Source organism: Solanum pennellii, chromosome 3 (genome assembly GCF_001406875.1).
Source record: "Solanum pennellii chromosome 3, SPENNV200".
Taxonomy (NCBI): domain Eukaryota; kingdom Viridiplantae; phylum Streptophyta; class Magnoliopsida; order Solanales; family Solanaceae; genus Solanum; species Solanum pennellii.
In genome coordinates, this window is record NC_028639.1 from 69,727,886 (window position 1) to 69,749,902 (window position 22,017).

Sequence of the window (22,017 nt, forward strand, 5' to 3'; positions counted from 1 at the left end):
GTATAAAGTTCCATTACATTCAACTCATACATCATGGAAGCTGGCTTCTAGTATGAGGACGTCATAGCTCAATAGATGATTTCTCATCTCATCATTAGTATTAAGTGTTTTATACTCAATATTTTCATTAGAGTGTTCACAGAGACTGGTCTCTTCATTATCTTACACTCTCATTAGTGAGTACGTATTGGTAACATTTACTTAGGCTCATTTGAGATTGCTCTCATCATATACATTAGCCTCACATCATGATTGTCACCATATTCTTCATTATTAGCACCTTTATTTTTCATAATTACTTACCTCTTATTATGTGAATGTTCATTTCTTCATTTCATTACGTATATCTTAGGTTCACTTATTTTTGAACGTATGTTAAACTTATGTGTCTATACATACAAGCCATGGGGCTTCATTTATAGTTCGTTAAGTGATTCTTATTTTCCTAAGATTATGTATTACAAGACTTATGTATCTTGTATATATACCAAGATCTTGATTTTTGATCTAAGTAGATGACATTATTCTTGAATATTTTACTCACGTATGACTTATGTATCATTACGGAAGTTTGGGTACGGGAACCCGACTCTTGAATCACTTGGATATCATTTATATTTTTCATTAATTTTATTTCTAATATTCATAACATTAGAACTCTAAATTAAATCTCAACATCTTCATGAAATGATTTATTTTCTATTTTAATTAAAATTCCAACTTAAATCTCAACATCTTCATGAAATAATGAATTTTCTATATTAATTAAAATTCCAACTTAAATCTCAACATCTTCATGAAATAATGATTTTTCTATATTAATTAGAATTCTAACTTAAATCTCAACATTTACATGAAAGAAATAAATTTTCTATTTTAAATAGAATTCTTAATTAAATTCCAACATTTACATGAAAGAATTAATATTCTATTTTATTTAGAATTCTAATTTAAATCACAATATTCACGTGAAGGGATAAATTTTCTATTTTAATTTTTTACTATTAATTAACCGAAAGGTTGGGGGTTCGAGCCCCAACAACCCCTTTGATTTTTAGAATTTAGTTTACTACAATATGGAGGTTGTGGGTTCGAACCCCCACAGCCCCCTTATTTTCTTTTAATTTTCGCTGAAGAGAGGAGGCTGTGAGGTGGTGGGTTCGAACCCCCACAGCCCCTCTATTTTTATTTTTATTTTTCGCTGCTACAGTCCCTGAGGTCGTGGGTTCGATTCCCACGCCTCACATTTTTTTTTCTTCCCATTTTCCCCCTCTCTCGCGCGCACTTAGAGGTCGTGGGTTCGAATCCCACGCCTCCCATTTAATTTACTGAATTAATTCCCTTCTCCTCTTCCCCCATTTCATTTTCTCCCTTTTTTTTTCTTTTTCCAGCGAACCAGAAGCTAAGGGGTTCGATTCCCCTTAGCCCCTTCCCCTTTTTTTTTTTTTTCAGTTTCTTTCACAAGTGAGGTCTTGGGTTCGATTCCCTTTGACCTCACTTAATTTATTTTAATTTAAAAACTCAGAATTTCACTTTTGAAGGGTACAAAAATCTTCTCCAACCATTTTTAGGTGCATTTTTTTCATAAGTTTAAATAGCTATAAGATGGTTATTCAATTCACAATACTTCATCTAATGAACATCACATTGTACACCCATTATACACATAAAATACACAATAAATACACAACTTATACACCCCAAAACAGTGACTAAAACACTGCCCTATACACACCTATACATTAATTTTTCCGGTCATATTTTGATGATCATTATCGTGATTTCCCGCACATAAACACATTCATATTTAATTTAAACACATCATTCATGCAAAAATCTAGCAGCACAACATACCCATCCTACAAATTCGTTAGGGAGCTAAGGACAACAAATTCGTTAGGGAGCTAAGGACAAGGACATACGAAGGGGAACAACCTTAGTTTCAAGAGTTTAAGAAACATTCGAAAGAAAGTACTCTTGGAGAAAGAATTCCATGAGAGAAACCCATATGTTCAAACGAAGAATTCGCTACCCACAACTCTCTCCAAAAATCAATCCAATTACCTCAACGTCCACACCACTCAACGAACAACTTCTCTTCGCCTTACTTCTCTTCGCCTTAATAATATATTTTTTTTGGTTGCTTTGTTTTTCTTAAAATTTCATGTGAGTTCTTCACGCTTCTTCAAGCGTGAAGAACTGTTGATATTTGGCAGAATAACGTGAGAAAGATGGAACGTGAGAGAGAGTTATTAAGCGTGTGAGAGAGAACTAATAGGGTTAGGAGACTAAATTCAAGAATTAGTCAAATATAATTTAAATTGAATTAATAAACATCTGGTTTATTTTAATTTATACGCGAAAGGACCATTATGCCTTTAAAATTCCAGATTTTTAATTAATAATTAACTTACCTTAAGTACCTATTATTAAATTTTATTTTATCTTTTTCCGGATAGTTACAAGTTGTCCCGTTAGTAGTGCCTTGTCGTATTTAGGTTAAAATAATTTTTATCGTTTTCATATGACATAAAATCAATACCGTGATAAGAAATTCAAATTTAATGAATGTAATTAAAACTAAATTATTTTGACATTGGGTGGTATATGTTTTTTTAAATTTATTTTGTCTTACTGGTTTTATTTCCTTTTCCTCGTAAAATTTCTTCGTTGAATCGAAAGATAAATACATTAAAATATCTGAAATTTTTTTAATTTATAACATCATATACAACACGACATGACGATAGACCGAGAGAGATACTAATTTATAACACCATAGGGGACATGACATGGCGAAGGAGAGAAGGAGGATTGAGCTTAGAAAAAAAGAAGTTCGAAGGAAAATATATATAATGGAAAACAATGCCAGGTCGATCAGGAAATTTTCTACTAGTTATAACATATATAGTTATATATCACGTTAGATCAGTTTTTTCACAAAAGTGTAATTATTTTTTTTATAAATATAATGTGCTAGTATATGTTAACTAATAAAAAAAGAAAATACTTTGAAAACCCAGTTGAGAATAGGACCTCGGCCCAACCTAATCTTTATGTAATGAGCCGAAATTGAGCCCATTCTGTCCTTCAAAAGTTTTCTTCTCCAAACCTTCCCCGGTCGCCGAAAAAGTTCCATTTACCGGATTTTCTAGGCGGAATTGTAAGTTTATCAATGGTTTTTTTAGTTATCTGAATGTTCCTGTTCCTGTTGATTTTCTTCAAATTGTTAAGTTGTGCTAATTTGTGTTTGATTAGTAGTAATAATCCATTTCTTTTTGTCTTTTGAAGAATTTTTTTTTGAAGTAAGCAAGCTATGAATGATTATATGTAGTTGTTTTAAAAAAATTCAGTAAATGATAATCTATTGAGTACGTAGCAATGAAGTAAATTGCGATTCAGAATTCATAAACTAAAAATTCTGTATGTCTATTTATTTTTATTTATACATAATGTATGTATTGTTTGATGAATGGGTCCAACCTGAATAAAGCCTAAATTATTGCTAGGGCTGAGTATCAACAGTTTCATCTTAATTGAGGGAGAAAGAAGAATTGTTTAGTTACAGAAGCTAAGTTATGGATTGTGCTGCGAGGATTCACAGTGTTGTGTTCAGTGCCCTTTTTCCAAAAAACTCTGCAAATTCCAGAGTTTTTACTGTCAAATGCTCTTCGAAGAACCTATCGTTGGATGGTGCATCTTCTGGTTGGTCTTTCTTTTCCATCTCTGTGTCCATGAATTCATTTGCATTTTCTTGTTGTTTTCTCAGCTATTAAAAAGTGCTATGCTTTGTTCAGCGTTTTTCCCCCTTCCTCTTTAGGTTGTTGGATTATTATCCATTATTTGTTATTTCTGATGATATCTCAACAATATGTGTAGTGTTTGGTTGGACCAATTCATCCCCTGTAATATAATACTACTAGTAGTTAACATAAACAAATTCAAAATGTTTTTGAAAAGTCAGCATCATTGGTATAATATCACCTGCAATTAGATTTTTAAAATTAGATTCTTCATCCATATGGGTAACCTGCAACCAAAGTGACAAAAATATATAATAGAATATAGTGCTATAAGAATAAAACTTAGGAGGTTGACTGGAAAAAATGACTTTCTTTTCCTTTTTGACTTCTTTTGCTTATAGATACCGGTAGTTGTCAGGTCATATACAAATAATATGAGCTCAAGCACCTCTTGTTCTCCTTATTTTGGATTTATTTGAATTAATAGCGTCTATTAGAACTCTAAATGATTATATATTTTCCTGGATGAGCTACAGGTCTGGTTGAAAGACCTTGGAAGGTAGCAGATGCTAGACTTGTTCTTGAGGATGGTTCAATTTGGAAGGCAAAATCATTTGGTGCTCGTGGAACCCAAGTTGGAGAAGTGGTTTTCAATACCTCTTTAACTGGGTATAACACAATTATTTTTGTTTGCTAATTTTATTACTATATATCTTCTCAAAGGATAAGTTAAGTACTAAATTATCTTCGCTTTCGGTCTTGTCCAATATAGGTGGCAGTCAGAGTATTCATAATGAACTAGTATAGGACTATTATGGGCTTGTGAAGAATCATTCCGCACACATGCTGAAATTATCTTAAGCTGTGATTCCATTAAATCTATTTTTATAAGATCATTGACGATCACTTCAGCTCAATAAATAAATTATTCCGTTACTGTATTTCTTGCTTGCTGTTGAAGATCATTTCTTTCCCTTTGATCTGTGTAGCCTCTGTACAGACTAAATTCTAGTGGAGCTTTGAGCTGGGACATCTGCGCTCCTCCACTTCTCATGCTCGAACTGTCTCAACCTCACCTCCCTCATTTTGACCACCATGGAGGCCACTCCAACCTTGTATCGAATATCTGATCTACCTCCTGTCTCTTTAGAGAAATTCTTTTTTGAGGATATATTTGCTAAATTTAGAGGAATCTAAATATTGAATCTTACATCACAAAGTTGAGTCATTTTGGAAAATGAAAGAAGTCTCTAAATGCCTGTGAAAAGGGAAATAATGTAGAAAGGACGGAAAGTTGACACTGTAAATCCCAAGCATATATTATCTCCGCTACCTATAATTTGGATGCTTGATATATCTCACAGAGTTATTCAGAGAATGCAGGAAAAAATGAATTTATTTCCTTTCTGCTTTTATCTCTTTCTACTTGCGACTGTTTTTTTTCCTTTTCAGATTCTTTTGAGTGTCTTCTTTATGAGATATTCTGTTTCCGATGTTACAGGTACCAGGAGATAATTACAGACCCTAGTTATGCGGGCCAGTTCGTCTTAATGACTAACCCTCACATCGGGAATACTGGGATGAATTTTGGTGCGTTTAGTATTTTTGTTTCATGACTAATTGTTATTTTGTTTGAATAATCTTTGACTGTTTTGAAAATTTATCTGGGCAGACGATGAAGAATCGATGCAGTGCTTTCTTGCAGGATTAGTCATTAGAAGTTTAAGTATCAGGTTTGGTCGCTGTGTCCTGCTTTTCAGATCAGTCTTCAAACAGTATGGTGTTTATAGTTTAACCTAGGGGTGGGTAAATTAACCATGACCCCATTTATTAGCTAAGCTCTTTCAGCCAATCAAACGACTGGGCTGATAAAGAAGAAATATAGTTTTATTAGGTACTAAAAGTTTACAAAAGAGAAAACAAAAGAAATTAAAACTTAGTAAGAATTGAGCGAGTTGGGTCTTGACCTTCTTTCTTTTGGGAAATTCAACAACGCACCCATTTAGTAACTCAACCATTTTGATCCCGCTCAAATTCAGCCTAATCTGCTCATTTACACCCCTGGATTAACCTGTTGTATATTTTTCTTAGCACCTCAAATTGGAGATGCACAGCGACACTTGGTGACTATTTGGCTGAAAGGAACATCATGGGTATATGTAAGTCCTATACCTGTCGTATACAAGGCCACTTGTCATTTCCATTTCAAACTGTGGAATTCAAGTTCTCTGATATATCAACCACTTTACCATGCAACAGATGATGTTGACACCCGAGCAATTACACGAAGGTTAAGAGAAGACGGAAGCCTCATAGGAGTCTTGAGCACAGAAAATTCAAAAAGTGACGAAGAACTTCTTGAAATGTCCCGTACATGGGACATTGTGGGTATGTTACTGGCCGTTTGGCCATGAGAACTATTTACTTTTTTCGGAATAATTTTTTGCTCTATTTCAAACTCATTGCTCGTTTATAAAATTTTCGAATTCAAGTTGGAGTTGGATTTCAAATTTTGAGAAGTATCCCAAACCTGTTTTCCAACTCCATCTTCATAAATTCCAAATAATGTGCTACTTCTCTCCTTCGCAAAAAGTATAATAAAACAAAACTCCATCTTCATATATCCTAAATGAAGTGAAATATTTGGAATTTCTGGGAAAATTTAAGAGTTCTATTATTAATGTGTTACGTTGTGTAGGTGTGGATCTAATCAGTGGTGTTTCATGCAAATCTCCTTACCAATGGATTGATAGAACAGGCTCAGATTGGGAATTCAATGATAATGGAGGAAATAAAGAAACTTTCAATGTCAGTATTGCTAGAGTTTTTAGATTCCGCCAAGAACATTGTTTCAGTAGAAAACTAATTACTTTTTGCCCTTTGTGTTGAATGAAGGTTGTTGCATATGATTTTGGAATCAAGCATAATATACTTCGGCGCTTAGCATCCTATGGCTGTAAAATCACTGTTGTTCCTTCAACATGGCCAGCATCTGAAACCCTAAAGATGAATCCTGATGGGGTTCTTTTCAGCAATGGGCCAGGAGATCCCTCTGCAGTTCCTTATGCAGTTGAAGCGGTAAAAGAACTTATTGGAGAAGTTCCTGTTTTTGGTATATGTATGGGTCACCAGTTGCTTGGTCAAGCATTGGGGGGTAAGACATTCAAAATGAAATTTGGTCACCACGGAGGAAACCATCCAGTTAGAAACCTTCGAAATGGATGTGTTGAGATCAGTGCCCAGGTATGTGCCATAGAGAACTTTAGCTTGATTGTTGTCATGTTGATTTCCAAATTTCTGTACAATTGCATCCCTGTTCATCAATGTTTACTTCCCTTTAAGTATTACGGTAGGTGCATAATAATGATTCTCATTTCTGAGTTTAAGGGCCTGTTTGGCCATGATTTGAACTCAAGATGATTTCAAGTTGAAATTTTGTTTTTGGACAAGCATCTGGATCTCAAAAGTTCTACTTTTCCTCATAAACATGAAAAACTACAATTTGTGAAGACTATCAAAACTTCCCAATTCTTACAATCTTACCAAATAAGCAAACCATATTTCAGAAACAAGTAACAGAATATCCTAAGAAACCACATTAGCAAATCACATATTCTCATGCTCCTTTTATGGAAAAATGTTTGTGATTGTATGCGGTACGGTATTTCCTTTTCAAACCTGTTTTGAATTGTTATACTTGAGCCCGAGTCTCTCTCTGAAGCAACCTCTTCCTTCACAAGGTAAGTGGGGTTAAGGTTTGCGTACACACCACCTCCCCAGACCCCAGATTAAAATTCAAGTAGAAGTTGAATTTTCTTCAAATGTCGTACAAACACTGATTTCAAGTAAAAACTCCAAATTGCATGTCCAAGCGCCTACTAAATAGAGTTGTTTGTACTTCAATGATATTTTGAACATTTTATAATCTTCCATATGCAGAATCACAACTACGCTGTTGACCCTGAGTCTCTCCCAGATGGTGTAGAGGTGACTCATGTAAATTTGAATGATGGAAGTTGTGCTGGTCTTGCCTCCTCTAAAATGAAGCTGATGTCACTTCAATACCACCCCGAAGCATCTCCAGGGCCTCATGATTCAGATCCTGGTAAACTTATCCTAACTCGTTCCTCCTTGTCCTTGTATACAACAAACCTCGGCCAATTTGTCTTTACCTGTAAAATTCTACTACTGCTGTCTACTGTTTGTGCAGACGATAAGTACAATCTTGAGAATTATGATGTCACATGGCCAATCAATTCTACAAAAGAAAATTCTGAAGAACAACTATTTTAATTGATTTGCTTGTATCTCAGAGCAGCTGCCTGAATAAAGCCATAATTATGCAAAATATCTCATTGTTTCCTTTCGTTTGTGGACAGTATTTGGAGAATTCATACAACTTATGAAGCAAGAAAAAGTGAAGGCATAAGTCCATTTCCCAGAGTCTGAAGATGAGAGATATGTTTGAAGGAACCACATTCCGAAAAGGAGAATTTCGATGAGATTTGCTATCTCTGTTGTGTTTCATCTCTTCTTGTCATAAATCAAGCCGGAGCTTTCTGTCATGCTGCACATCTTCTTTGCAATTACAGTGATGGATATATATATATATATATTTTCTAGTCTAAAGATATACTTGGTTTGTGTAATGGTATTCTATGTCTGTCTGTGGTCTAGTAATTATAATATACACTTTGTTTTTGTCTTGAGCAAATATCATGCTGCTTTCTGCTTAAGGTTTTGCTCCTGTGTTTTGAGCAACCACTATGATCTCTCATTTTTCCCTATTAACTCTATATACTTTTCAAAAGAGAAACTGACAATGTACCATGTAAATTCAAATCTAAACATAAAATTATTTCCTTAGAAAAAAAATCAATCAGTTTTTCTAAAAAAAAATAACAAGCATAATGATGGGCTAATTACTAACATGGCCTTGTAAGCAAAGAAATAGAGATGATTTAAAATTATTTGTGTGGGCATCCACCATCACATGAATTTCAAATAGATGCTAAACACTCCACATGATTGCCTAATTGTAATTAAGGCAAAATCACATGATTGCTATTTGCCACCTAAATAAAGATAAAAACACAATTCATGTACCTAACCTCATCCCAAAAAATAATTTTAAAAAATAGAGCAAGGCTGAATTTACCAACTCGAATTTGATATTTTCAATTAAGAGATGAGTAATATTTATCACTTTATCATAAACTTTGATGATAAGACTCGAATCAATTACAATACCATCTTGTTTTAATTGTTCATTTTCCATATGGTACAAACAAGTCTTTCAAAGTTGGTCACACAATTACACGTAAATTAACTAAGAAGGAAAGTTTCATTAACGTATTTTTCCATTTAACTCAACGAATTTAGTTGTTGATGACAGTCGACAATAATTGAGAATTTCATATTTCTATTTTTCTCAAATGTATTATTCACTTCCAAACACAAACCTAATTTTCAAATTTTAAATTTCAATTTTTATTTTTATTTTCATGTAGCCTCACATTAGAATCGCTCTTTTTTTTTTCTCATTGTAGCGCCGTTATTTTTGGTAGTAGTGAGTGATGAGTGGAGATAAATAATGAATTGTGTGAACATGACAAATTCATATCCACAGATATTTATTGCATTTTGATTTCTTCTTCCTTATCAGCTCTCAGTGTTGTTACAGAAATTGGAATGGATAAAGCACTTACAACAGTAGTGAGCTTGAAATCAAGTACATTCTGGGTTTCGAAGAAAGCCAAACAAGAGATCTCCAATATCTCTAATGACCTATCCGTATGCTTTCTTCCTCTTTCTTTTTCCTTTTCTCTGCATTTATAGTTCTTTCAATTCTGCAATGCGAGATTCAAAATTTGAAATTAAAAATTGTGGTGTGTGATTTGTATTATTGCATATTTAGAATCTCGTTTGCTCAGACCTTATCCCTATCTCGTGGAGGTAGAGGCACATATGAAAGCAGATACAATTGGTGCTAAATATTGTGTGTATACTTGCCTCTGTTTTTTTACTGATTTGTTTTAATTTTGATCAGAGATGGGATCTAGGCGAGAGCAATAGCGGATAGTCTCCACTCTGATCTGGAGATTTGTTACTATTTGTGTCTGTTTGACATAAAAGTATTAAGACTGTTCAAATAGTAAAAATCGAAAACCTTCATATGTTAGTTGAGAGTTTATGGCAGTTCAGTTTGTTCTAATTACATATATGTAGATAAAAGTTGTGACTGGTTCATCACGCTGCTTGATTTCACATGTTTCAGAATCTGTCTAACACTGTTGAAGAAAAGGCAAAATGGATCTTCAACAAGTTAAAAGGTATGCATATTTACTTCAATCAACTCTGCATTTTCCGGTTGTCTGTGATTTAATATGTATTCATATAGTTTTTTCTCGAGTAAACAGTTTTCGAAAAATTGCATTTGGAATTCTTTACTATAATATCGCATTCAAGTCTTTGGCTATCATGGATGGCAATAACTCCATTTTTCTCTACAAAGAGTAAGCAGCAAAGTCTGCGTATATTCTACCCTCTCCAGACCCCACTAATAGGATTACACTGGGCATGTTGTTGTATAATTCATATCCCTATATGATAGCATTGGCGTTGAAGGATGTGGAATAAGTCATAAGTGTACTAGAATTATTATGGTAGCGCTCCCAACTGTATTCCTTTGTAACTTATAATTGTGTATCTCAAGGATGCAAAGTTAGTTCATACACTTTTTTAGTTCAATAAATCCGCAACTTATAGCACCCTAATCCGATCTGATCCTGTAATTTGCTAGGCAAACCTACAAAATCTTTGCCAGATCTCTTGCGAGAATACAACCTGCCTTCTGGTCTTTTCCCCCAAAACATAACATGCTATGAATTCGACGAGTCAAAATCAAAGCTCATTGTCTACCTGCCATCAGCCTGTGAGATCTGCTTCAAGGATTCATCTGTTATGAGATATGCTACTCGCGTTAAAGGAACTCTGTCAAGGGGAAAACTCACTGGAGTAGATGGAATGAAGACTAAGGTGTTAGTATGGGTCAAAGTCACGAGTATCAACGTTGAGAGCTACAAGTCTGATAAGTTGTGGTTCAATGCTGGAGTGAAGAAATCAAGGTCGAAAGTAGCATATGAAATACCTCGTGATGCTGTTAAAGTTGAAGAGTTTTGAGGGTTCGAGGAAAGAGCAAAAGAAGTAAAAATTTCAAAAGAGAAATAATGGTCCTTCATTTTATAGAGAAAACAATGTGCATGTTCATATATATCTATCTATCTATCTACTAGAGATTTTAGCCTTCTTGTTAATTGCTTGTGCATTGTGATTCTTTGTTTACATCCAACTTATTAGATCATTAGTCTACGGGTATTATTGGACACAATTGTTTTGCCATTGGCATAATTTGATCTTGCCCAAAAGTGAAAATGAGAATTTTAAATTTTGGTTAAAGGAGAATTATAGCTCATTGATGTTATCATCTAGCATTCTTGATCAAAGCATTGGATAGATAAGGAGTTGATGGTTGAAATGATTCAACAGAAATCATATCAAAGGTATTTGGGATAGTTGGAAAGAAGCTAAATTTTTCTTTGTTAAAAAAAAAAGTAGAATCAGAAACTCAGCATAATCAAAATATCTTTATCCTATATCCATTATTTGTGTTTTTGGAAATTTCAAGATAATCCGCAATCGCTACAAACTTCAGTCATAATGTTTTCTGTGTGAGCAGACTGTGGTGAGTATTATATAATAGCCAGGGGCGGATCCATGCCTTGGTAAAAAATTACATCGTATATATAAGGTAAAATTTTTGTATTTATGTGAACATATATATTTCGAACCTCTTAATGACAAGGAAAATGAGATAGCCTAGTGATAGTCCTTTTAAAACTATTTTATTGGCTTATTTACACGTTATATTTTTATTTTTCGAATCTCCTAAATAAAAATCGTAGGTCCGCCATTAATAATAGCCTACAAACATGTGGCATTGAAGGGGGAACGGCTTTGGGTCATCTCCGCTGGAAAGATTTATCAATTTTGAGAAAATAATAAGATAGTATATTTTCAAAAGATCTCTATATTTCTTTAAATTCAGACAATTTAGTAAAATATGATTCTAATGTTTTTTGTTAAAATTTAAAAAATTGAAGTTCATCTCTAATTTTTCTTATTCTATCCAAAAGTACTGATGTTATGAACTGCATCAAAAATTATGAAGAGTTCTAGACGTGATAATCACGTCCTTATGTGAAACTTATTTTAAAGGTATTATATCAACTTTAACTTCATATCCAATATTGTTTTATCAACGGATCCACAATTTCTTCTTTACTTTGAACTTCAGAACATATATCATTTTTACCCAAATAATTTAAGATGCTATTAACATCCATTTTTGTTATGATAATCGAGATTATTTATCTTGACTTCAAATTAATGAATGTAATTTTCATAAAAGATTTATTGAGATAAGTGTCAAAAACACACATAAATTATACCTTTTTTTGAGTTTCATACCTAAACTATTGAAAGTTTGAGTTTCATACCTAAATTATCACTTTTTAGTTTGAGAAACACACATTTCTCTTTTATATCGCTCTCATCATGGTATGCGTAATACACTCTCTCTCTTTTATTTTAAAGAACTTCCACATCACACTCTACATGAGACAAAATATTCAACCTTGATAAAAAAATAAATAAAAATTATTAGTATTAGTTAAAATTAAAAATTAAAAAACTATTATAAAAAAATAAGATTTTTTTTATTAAATAAAATATAAAATATTTTCTTACCCCACACCATTTTTTAAAGTTTTTTATTTTGTTTAAATTTCTTTTATAAAAGTATTTCATTTTTTACTTCATCTCCTCCCCCTCATCAAATAATAATTTAGATATTATTTTATTTTCTTAAAAATATAATTCTACCATCCCACTTAACCCTACGCTTTCATTTTATTTTCAACTTTTTATATTTTTTAGTTGTTTATATTATATTCGATACGCTAGAGTAGAATTTTTTTCTAAAAATATATGTACGTGCATATCTAACACAAAATAAGAAAAACGTAAAAACAATAAAAATTAGGAGCGAAAAATTAAATAGGATGGGGTAGATTTTTTTAAATAAAATAATATCAATTTCTATCGGGGGAGGGGGAGGATGAGGATGAAATATGAAAATTTTAAAAATATTTTATAAATGCTTTTTATTTTATTTTTTAAAAAAAAGATGGGGTTGTTGCGGGAGAGGGGGTACGTGAAGGAGGTGGTGGAGTGAGATAAGAAAAATAATTTAATTTTTTATATGGATAGTAATCTTTAATTTTAATTAATATTAAGTTTTTATTATTAAAATATTTTTATCTAGATAAAATATTTTATCTATGTGGAATGTAATGTGTCAAAGTTTTTTCATATAAAAGAGAGAGTGCACTACACACATCACTGAGGTGTGTTTCTCAAACTAAAAAGTGATAATTTAGGTATAAAACTCAAAAAAGGTGAATAATTTAAATGTGTTTTTGATACTTATCTCTTTAAATTTCTTAAAAATTCAATAAATCTCGAAAACACTATTAATTTATTGATTAATAATATTTATATAAAATAATATTTATTTGGGCTGAGCACGCGTGGGACGGTGAAAAAGTGGATAAGCATCAAAAATAAAATTCCAAAATTTGAGCGTTATACGACTGCGTCACTTAAACGCATTATCATATCATATATATATATACACGAAAAGAAACAGGCAAGCAAATCCCTCAGTCCCAGTAGTCCCAAATTTCTCTTTCTCCTTAATCCTCTCCACCGGCGAAGATCAAAACGATGTCGGACGAAGAGCACCACTTCGAATCCAAGGCCGATGCCGGAGCTTCAAAGACGTATCCTCAACAAGCTGGTACTATTCGTAAAGGTGGTCACATCGTCATCAAAAATCGTCCTTGCAAGGTCTCTCTCTTCTCCCTGTTTTAATCGCTGTGACTACTGATATTTGTTATTTTAGGTTTTGTTATACTGAGAATTTGTTGACATGCTGAGTATTTAGGGTTTCATATTTGATCGGTCATGATTTTTTTGTTTTACTTTTATTGATTGTATCTGTTGAAATAACACCTTCCATACACGTTACTCCGGAGAATTCATACTTGGTAAATACAAGTTGATATGGTGCAAATTTCAGTGGCGAAGCTAGAATTTTTGTTCACAGTGTTTTAAACTTTAGTATATGTCTCTGTAAAGTTATTTTTGACCTACATACACTCTAATTTTTCGATAGTGACCACCAGAGGCGAACCCAGTATTGGGAGTGGGTGACGGCGGAGGACTATAACAGTTGAATGTGAGTTAGTGAAACCATGACACTTCTTCGAAAAATATTGTCAAACAAGTATAAAATCGAGTTTATATATAAATATAAATTTAAAAAATCCAACATAATTCACTCTATCTTTTGATGGTCTTGACCCTTAGTGTACACTGTGATTTCTAGTTCAAATCTCGCGAATCGAACCCGCGACCAGCGAGCTGCTAAGATTTCCAACAACCAGGTTTTTGACCACTACACCAACTCAATTTATATGTCTTAGGGTGCACATTGAGTTATATATTTCTTGTTTCAGAATATACGTATATATGCACACAATTTTCAGAAGTGAACGGGTGCACGTGCACCCACACCCAAGGGGTCCACCTCTGGTGATCACCCTTAAATCCATGTAGTAGCTACAATACTGAGTGCAATATGTATTAACAGAAGGTGATTTAGGACAGCTCTGTGGTTTCAACTGAACTCGTTGTTTTTGATACAAACTATTTGTATATATGAATAGGTTGTGTATAATAACTTAACACTTGTTCTGATCTCATTGAGTCTAGATTCTAGGTTCATCTCTATGCACACAATCGCACATGGAAATATGTATATATTTAACTCAAATATATGTCCTATTATCCCTGAGTTTGAAATGTTTCAAACCGTGCACCATTAGTCTTGGCGGATTTCTCGGTTGTCAAAATAAAATATTCCCTGTGACGGCAAAAGTTCCAGTGCCAGAAGTTTGGAGATCCAATGATCTATAGTCTAAAGCTTTGTGGTCAAGGCCTGATAGACTTTCTTTTCTTTTCCCCATTGTTAGTTATGTTGTATGTTCCCTGATTGATTCATAGTTACAAGTACTGATAGGTCTGGTTTGTTGTTGAAGGTGGTTGAAGTTTCAACTTCCAAGACAGGCAAGCACGGTCATGCTAAATGTCACTTCGTGGCAATTGACATTTTCACGGGAAAGAAGCTTGAGGATATTGTTCCCTCTTCTCACAATTGTGATGTAAGTAACTGGCTCTGGATATATCATTTCCCTTGCTGCTTCGCTATACTCATTTTACTAAATTATTGCTAACTAATATGCTTTCTGTTTTCTTCACAGGTTCCTCATGTGAATAGGACTGATTATCAGCTTATTGATATCTCTGAGGATGGCTTTGTATGTATTGTGCTATTTTTCTCCGTTTGTCATTTGGATTTTGAATCTCCTTGTTTTTGGCTTTCCTATCTCACTTGTAACATTGTTTCAGGTGAGTCTGTTGACTGAAAATGGTAACACCAAGGATGACTTGAGACTCCCAACTGATGATACTCTTCTGGCTCAGGTAAGCCTCAGTACAGTATCTGTTTTGGGCATCTGTGTTACTTTGCTACCTATTTTATGTTCGGGAATACAAGTTTTTGAAATGAGTAATACTTGAACACAAGCCATCATTTTTAATGGAAGGAGTAACATTTACTGATTAGAGTCATTTGAACTTAACTCTAGATTTAGATTCCACAAGGCATTAGTTTTTTATTGCACGATCAGAAAGCATCGAATTCCTTCAATGCAAGATTAACATTTGTACCATAATATTAAAACACTGTTTTTTTCTAAATGATGAGCACAGGTCAAAGATGGTTTTGCTGAGGGGAAAGACCTGGTTCTATCAGTGATGTCTGCCATGGGAGAGGAGCAGATTTGTGGTATCAAGGACATTGGCCCTAAGTAGCTGCAGATGGTATTAGTGTATGTTTACAGAGTTTCTAAAAAAGATGTATTAAGAACCAAAACTTCTTTACTTTCTCTTGCAGTTGCAGTTGTTCTATATAACTGCCATTTAACTATTATTATTATATGGTGTTGTGATTGGATTCTTGTACTCACTACGGTATTTCCTTTACTCTGATATTGCTACCTTTCTAGTATCGTCTCTGGACGTAAAAGCTTGCTTCTGTATCTTAAAGCTATTTCGTCATAAATTCTTTGAAGTGCTTCTTCATCGAGAGTTCAAATTTGCCCTTGCAGAGTTAAGATTTGAAATTATAGTCCTTTCATTTGGCGTGGACAGTATAGTACTCTAGTCTGAGCGTTAGGCCGAGGCTGAGTACGATTTGTGCCATAAACTATGTAGAACTGTGTAGTATTGTACTCTAGTCTGAGCGTTGGGCCAAGGCTGAGTACGATTTGTGCCATAAACTATGTAGAACTGTGTAGTATTGAGCCAGGCAGAAGAAGTGCTTGATGTAGAGTTTGTGAACAGTTAGAAAGCGAAAAAGGTGCTTGGTGTAGTAAGTTTTATATGGGTGAGATCTAAAAGAACACAATATAGGTCGGTGAGTTTGAACTTTACAACCTATTTGCTCATGGACAAAATTTCAAGTTCAGTAAGTTGATTTTCAGCTTGAAGGTTTGCCTATGGAGCAAGCGGGTCAAAAGTTTAAATCCCGCATATTTTCAAGTTTAATAACGTTAACAAAAACCAAAAAAAAGAAAAAAGATATAAATATTAACAAATCGAATGGTGTTTTGATTTAAACTATTGAGTACTACTAATATTAGTATTGATATTTAATTTTTAATTGAAACAAGGAATAGGAAATTAAACTTTAAATTAGTGACTAGAAAACGACAAGGAATATGAATTATCACCATGTTGGGGGTCCAATGCCGTTGTAGCACTGTTGTTGAAATATTGGACAAAAACAAGCCAAAAGACTGGGCTGCACAGCGCATGTTCCAATATGCTCAAGATTTCATTGTACCAGAAAAGTGAAGACAATATCTAATATTGATAGTAGAATTAAGATTTAACATTTTCCAAAATTTCATTATTTATGAGTAAATTTCTTTTGCTTGAATACATTATATATCAAAGTGTAAAGTTGCGGGACAACATGTCCACGAATGAAAGAAGTTCCACATAGATATTAGTAAATAAAACAGGTGATTATATTATAGTCTTGGACAATCTTATACTTATAAGTTAAGTTTAAGATTCATTTCATAACATGATATCGAAGCAAAATTCATCTCACAAGATGTTGATCCCAAATTCAAAATTAAATTGCCACATTGTGGTTTATGAGATGAAGACTGGGTTCAACCTCCATTTTTTACACATCACTCCACTAAACCTGAAAACCACTTTCAAGAAGAGATAGTAAATCAAAATTATATGTGAGTTTAGTTGACTTTAACAATTTAATGCAAAAATATTTAATTGTTGTTAAGCATTATGCGTTAACAGTCATATTATAAAAAGAAAAGAAGTAATTGCTTCAACAAAATCTATCATAAAAATCGTCTGTGAAGCAAGAGCAATGAATGCTCATAAGAAAAATAGGTGCAAACTTGGCCACGTTATTATATGTATATGTCTATGTCTAGCTGGCTTAAGAATGGATGTTAAATTTCTTAGCTAAACAACAAAAAGTTTCACACTAACTTCATTTAGCTACGAAGTAACAACGGATTACAAGAAAATTCATTTAGCTAAGATGTTCTAGCGATAAATAGGATTCCCAATAAATTTCATAACTATTTTCATGTGATTAAACACTTGTTCGAATATCGTTATGGATGTCGATAAATGAAATTCTTGTATTGTATAAATACAAACAATTATTTAGTTCAAAATAGTTTGATGTCTTAGAAAAAAAAAGAAACTATTTTTTATATATATACTCTTTCTGTCCCTATTTAGTTATCCACTTTAGGAATGACACACGTATTAAGGTACCAATGATTATCGTAGGTTAGTTATAATTTTACCCTTGTAGTACAACTCCCAGGTATAATAAATGTGTTTTTTTTGTTCCAAAAGGCATGCATTACAACTTAGTAGTATTAGAAATTTTCTAGAATTAAATATAGGCATATTAGGAAAAAAATTATTGTCCTTTCTTGATTTGTTAAAATGAATAAGTAAATAAGGACAAATATAAAAAAAAATATAGACAAGTAAATAAGAACAGAGGGAATACGTTTTTTTAAAATATTATTTCTAACTTTGCACCGAAAATTTGCAGAAGGAGAAAAGAGAGAGTGAGTAGAATTTGTGATGGGGAAGCAGAATGATTAACATTATGCTAACTTGAAATAAAAAGTAGAATGATTAACATTCTGAAATAATTGCACATGATTTTTGGTTGATTTGATGATAAAACCACCCTCACTATTTTTCTTTTTGCACACCATCTTTAATTTAGATCGACACATGTAAAGATCGAGGAGCATTTTCATTTACGATATTTTTATTTTTAAGATTTAAATTTTTCTGCACGAGTTTAACTTTGTTCAATCTTAAATTTCCTTTCACGAGAAGATTGGTTAATATAACCTTTTTTTTGTATGTTTTATTTCTCCCTTGGAAAAAAAATTAAAAAAATATTTTTTTCTTTAGGTGGCATATTATATTGAGGAAATATATAATAGAATTACAAGTGTATTTATTATTTTGGTAGAGAAAATGATTTGTATTTGTATGAGTAGTTGTGTATATTATTGTATAAATAGACATATAGAGTATAATTTAATGGATTTTTCTAAGAGCAACTTGCAGACCTTGTTGTTCCTGAAATACGACGACACGTACAACTTATGTGCCAACTAATTTTGGTCATGTACATTTATGGGAAGTTAGGTTTTTTTATTCATTTAGAAATTTATTTTGGAGGGAAATTTATGGTAATATATTGTCAAAAAAAGTTCTAACATTATTTTTTTGGTTGAAATAATTAGATGCTTTTCATTTTTTAAAAAAAAAAATGGTCCATTTCTGACATTATGATCCCAGTAATACATGACATCATTATTCGCCCAAATGTTTATACTAGTCGATAAAAAAATTATTTCAAAATGATTTGTAGAGAAATTGATTTGTATCGAGTGTCATGTGATATTGCTTCATTAAGAAATACGCATGTACAATTGGTTGGCAAAATAGAAAAAAAGGATAAATTAAGTAATTACTATTTTTTTCGTCTTTATGTTATTTTAGCCAAAAAAAATTTGAAATAAGTGTTTCCTTGAAAATTGAAGCCAAAGGTTGTTAACTATACCCTTATACTAATGTTCAATTGAAGCCAAAGGTTGTTATATACCCTTATATTATTGTTCAATTTGAAGAGACATTTCCAAAATATGGGCAATTTTATTTTTTTCGATCTAATAATAATTATCCACATATTCCTACAGTACCCTTTGAATACATTAAATTTATTGTTTTAGAAAATGTATTAGATATTAAATAGTATTTAAAGCAAGGGCAAAATAGGCATAAGAGGATAATTATTTCTTGATTTTTCAAACTGGATAAGTATTATCGGATAACTATTTTTAATATAGTGAACAAGTATAGATGAACGAAAAGAATGTTACATTTTATACTTGTTAATTTTAAAATAAATATATTTTTTGTTAAAATGACACTTATTTTAAAACGAAGGAATACTGCGAAAATCTAAAGAGGAAAGCTTTGAGAGTACAATTGATTGATAATAATTGTTCACAAGACTACAAAGTGATGCAATGATTCATAAGTATGTTTAAAGTTATTTTAATCACACTATATTCCTAATTAGGTATCAAGTCAAATCCCACTTGTTCCAATCGAGTAAAATTTTCAAATTACTCCCAATTTTTATGTAATATGTTTTCCACTTTATTATATCTCTAGTCTTATTTTGTCTCAAACTATGACATTTCATTTTTTAACAAGTGGCCCTCTCTATAATATACTTTGAGATACAATTAAAATTTTTAACTTATACACATTTAATAATATAAAGATTTTTGATACTTTTAGTAAGAAAAAATCACCCCATATATATGAGGAGCAATATTACGAATTTTAAATTAAACTTTTAAATATTATTAATTATAACATTTTAATTATAAGTTATAACATATCACTTTTTATTTATAGACCAATGTAATTCCACTTTACATAGATCATCTTTTAACTTAAAGGAGTAAAAAAGTTGTATACTATTTAATTAGTCCACAAAAGTTAAACTCAAATAAATTAAGATAGTAGTCAAATGAGAATGTAATTAATTGTGACAGTACTTAACATTTGTCCTAATTAACCTCAATAAAACTAACAGACCTATTTCTTTTTTTTAGTCGTATCAAAAATAATTTTTTTTATCTTTACATGAATAAGAGTTGGCTAAGACTGTAAAACTTGAGTAAAAATTATATATATATATATATATATATATATATATATAATTAATTAATTGTGTACAAATTTCAACCAACTCCTATAATATATAGGGGACTGGCCAATTTTAATTTCTTTTTCCCCTCCATTAAAAATCAAACAGCAAGATTTCGTGCTACATGATTAATTAATTAATTACCAGCAATTTCCGCCACATAAAATTATTAAGGATTTATGGACTTATGGCTTATACACCTACTCATTATATTATAATCAATTTCTTTTAATATGACACTTTGAAAAATTTATTTATGGACACTTAGCTTGTTGTACTATTTGAAATAAATTTTGAAGCACTGAGCCATTATCAATAAAGTTATACTCATTTATTTGACATATAGGTTATTGATTCGTATCATGAAATCAGTTATCGATATTCTTATTAGAGTAAGTCGTCAATATCACACGCTCTTAAATGCGATATCCTTTTCTCAAATTACACGCAAATGGGGATAACGTGTATCAAATTTCTCTATTTTTCTCTTATAATACAGTACGTGTTTTGGTTGATTGCCCTCAGCCTAGGGTACTTGGATAGGAGAGAATTGAGGTTATTTTATTACTAAAAGAGTGTTTTGAAATTCATGTTTAGAGGTTTAGAGTTTAGAATAAATTGTAGATGTCATCTGAAAAAGCGATGTTGATGATGATTAAGTTGAAGATAATACAACATCTTTGAAACCAGTTACGCGTAAGAAAACATTTATCGCGTCTCAAACTCTTCGTAATTTTTTGGTGCATTTTAAAAAGACAACACCAGAACTTTAGGATGTTATAAGAAAAGCTAGAGATGAGCTTCAACTAGATTTAAATTTTAACAAAAAAAAATATAATAAAATCATATTTTACTAAATTGAAACTCCACCTAGCTAGCGCACTCCTCACCTTAATGCTGCACTTCGACGGCTATGAATTAAGATGCTTGTCTTAGATAAATTTATAATTTTTAAAAATTATTAATTTATAATATTAATGAAACCATATATTTATATAGGGGTCTTCTGAAATATATTATCTTATCGAGATAAGTAATTTGTTTCATTGGTCCAAGTCGAGATCAGAGAAAAATAATATCTGAAAGAAACTATTAAGTTATCGAGTATTAATTTAGTGAATTTTTACTGCATTTAAGTGGATGCCGTGGTATCATAAATACAATACTCCATTTGATAAGATAAAGAAACGAGCATCAATCGTAGTTAGTTCCTTCCTACTTTTTGAATATGAAGAATTTGATCGTATTCGTAGTTAATTCCTTTCTACTTTTTGAATATGAAGAATTTGATCGTATTCGTAGTTAATTACTTTCTACTTTTTGAATATGAAGAATTTGATCATAGAGAAGATGAAAAAAATAAAGTTATTTTTTTTTCCGATTAAATTATAATGGGGCAAGTAGAGCATACACGTGATAAATTGAGAGAAGCTCGTTTGACATGACTGAAGTCAATAAGTATAGGCCTTCAAATACAGAGTCCGAAACTCAAACGGTAGAAAATATTAACAAAAATTCCAAAAGGGTATATAAAATTTTATATAAACCAAAACGGTAAAATCGCTCCGCCGGCAGCGATTTACTTCAACTGAAAAAGTAAAATGCCAAAAAGTTTTTTTCTTCTTACAAATCGCTGCCAGGGCAGCGATTTATAAAAAAAAATTTTTTTTTTTAAAAAAACATAAATCGCTGCCTAGGCAGCGATTTACATTTAAAAAAAAAAAA

At 32.0% G+C, this 22,017-nt stretch overlaps 3 protein-coding genes across 3 annotated transcripts; all 3 read left to right on the plus strand.

The window, feature by feature from the left end:
• Positions 1-3,003: 3,003 nt before the first annotated feature.
• Positions 3,004-8,474, plus strand: LOC107014898 (carbamoyl-phosphate synthase small chain, chloroplastic). The gene is made up of 11 exons (XM_015215016.2): positions 3,004-3,163; positions 3,510-3,705; positions 4,280-4,412; positions 5,245-5,333; positions 5,416-5,476; positions 5,835-5,902; positions 6,003-6,131; positions 6,442-6,551; positions 6,639-6,986; positions 7,683-7,848; positions 8,123-8,474. Exons 2-11 carry the CDS (start codon positions 3,579-3,581, stop codon positions 8,170-8,172), a joined length of 1,281 nt encoding a protein of 426 aa, XP_015070502.1. The 5' UTR covers positions 3,004-3,163; positions 3,510-3,578; the 3' UTR covers positions 8,173-8,474.
• Positions 8,475-9,222: 748 nt separating this feature from the next.
• Positions 9,223-11,204, plus strand: LOC107012276 (uncharacterized protein At5g01610-like). The gene is made up of 3 exons (XM_015212074.2): positions 9,223-9,536; positions 10,021-10,075; positions 10,546-11,204. The coding sequence occupies exons 1-3, from the start codon at positions 9,435-9,437 to the stop codon at positions 10,923-10,925; spliced, it is 537 nt and encodes a 178-aa protein (XP_015067560.1). The 5' UTR covers positions 9,223-9,434; the 3' UTR covers positions 10,926-11,204.
• Positions 11,205-13,460: 2,256 nt separating this feature from the next.
• LOC107015480 (eukaryotic translation initiation factor 5A-1) lies at positions 13,461-16,014 on the plus strand. Its single transcript, XM_015215762.1, has 5 exons — positions 13,461-13,712; positions 14,966-15,088; positions 15,188-15,244; positions 15,336-15,410; positions 15,699-16,014. Exons 1-5 carry the CDS (start codon positions 13,590-13,592, stop codon positions 15,798-15,800), a joined length of 480 nt encoding a protein of 159 aa, XP_015071248.1. The 5' UTR covers positions 13,461-13,589; the 3' UTR covers positions 15,801-16,014.
• The last annotated feature ends 6,003 nt before the right edge of the window (positions 16,015-22,017 follow it).

Excerpts from the sequence above, each read along its gene's own strand:
- LOC107012276 (XM_015212074.2), top strand. The coding sequence starts at position 9,435 with ATGGATAAAGCACTTACAACAGTAGTGAGCTTGAAATCAAGTACATTC. Across the intron at positions 9,537-10,020 it reads ATATCTCTAATGACCTATCC|AATCTGTCTAACACTGTTGA; the intron begins GTATGCTTTCTT and ends CACATGTTTCAG. Across the intron at positions 10,076-10,545 it reads GATCTTCAACAAGTTAAAAG|GCAAACCTACAAAATCTTTG; the intron begins GTATGCATATTT and ends GTAATTTGCTAG.
- LOC107015480 (XM_015215762.1), top strand. The coding sequence starts at position 13,590 with ATGTCGGACGAAGAGCACCACTTCGAATCCAAGGCCGATGCCGGAGCT. Across the intron at positions 13,713-14,965 it reads TCAAAAATCGTCCTTGCAAG|GTGGTTGAAGTTTCAACTTC; the intron begins GTCTCTCTCTTC and ends TTGTTGTTGAAG. Across the intron at positions 15,411-15,698 it reads ATGATACTCTTCTGGCTCAG|GTCAAAGATGGTTTTGCTGA; the intron begins GTAAGCCTCAGT and ends TGATGAGCACAG.
- LOC107014898 (XM_015215016.2), top strand. The coding sequence starts at position 3,579 with ATGGATTGTGCTGCGAGGATTCACAGTGTTGTGTTCAGTGCCCTTTTT. Across the intron at positions 5,477-5,834 it reads ATTAGAAGTTTAAGTATCAG|CACCTCAAATTGGAGATGCA; the intron begins GTTTGGTCGCTG and ends TATTTTTCTTAG. Across the intron at positions 6,552-6,638 it reads GAAATAAAGAAACTTTCAAT|GTTGTTGCATATGATTTTGG; the intron begins GTCAGTATTGCT and ends TGTTGAATGAAG.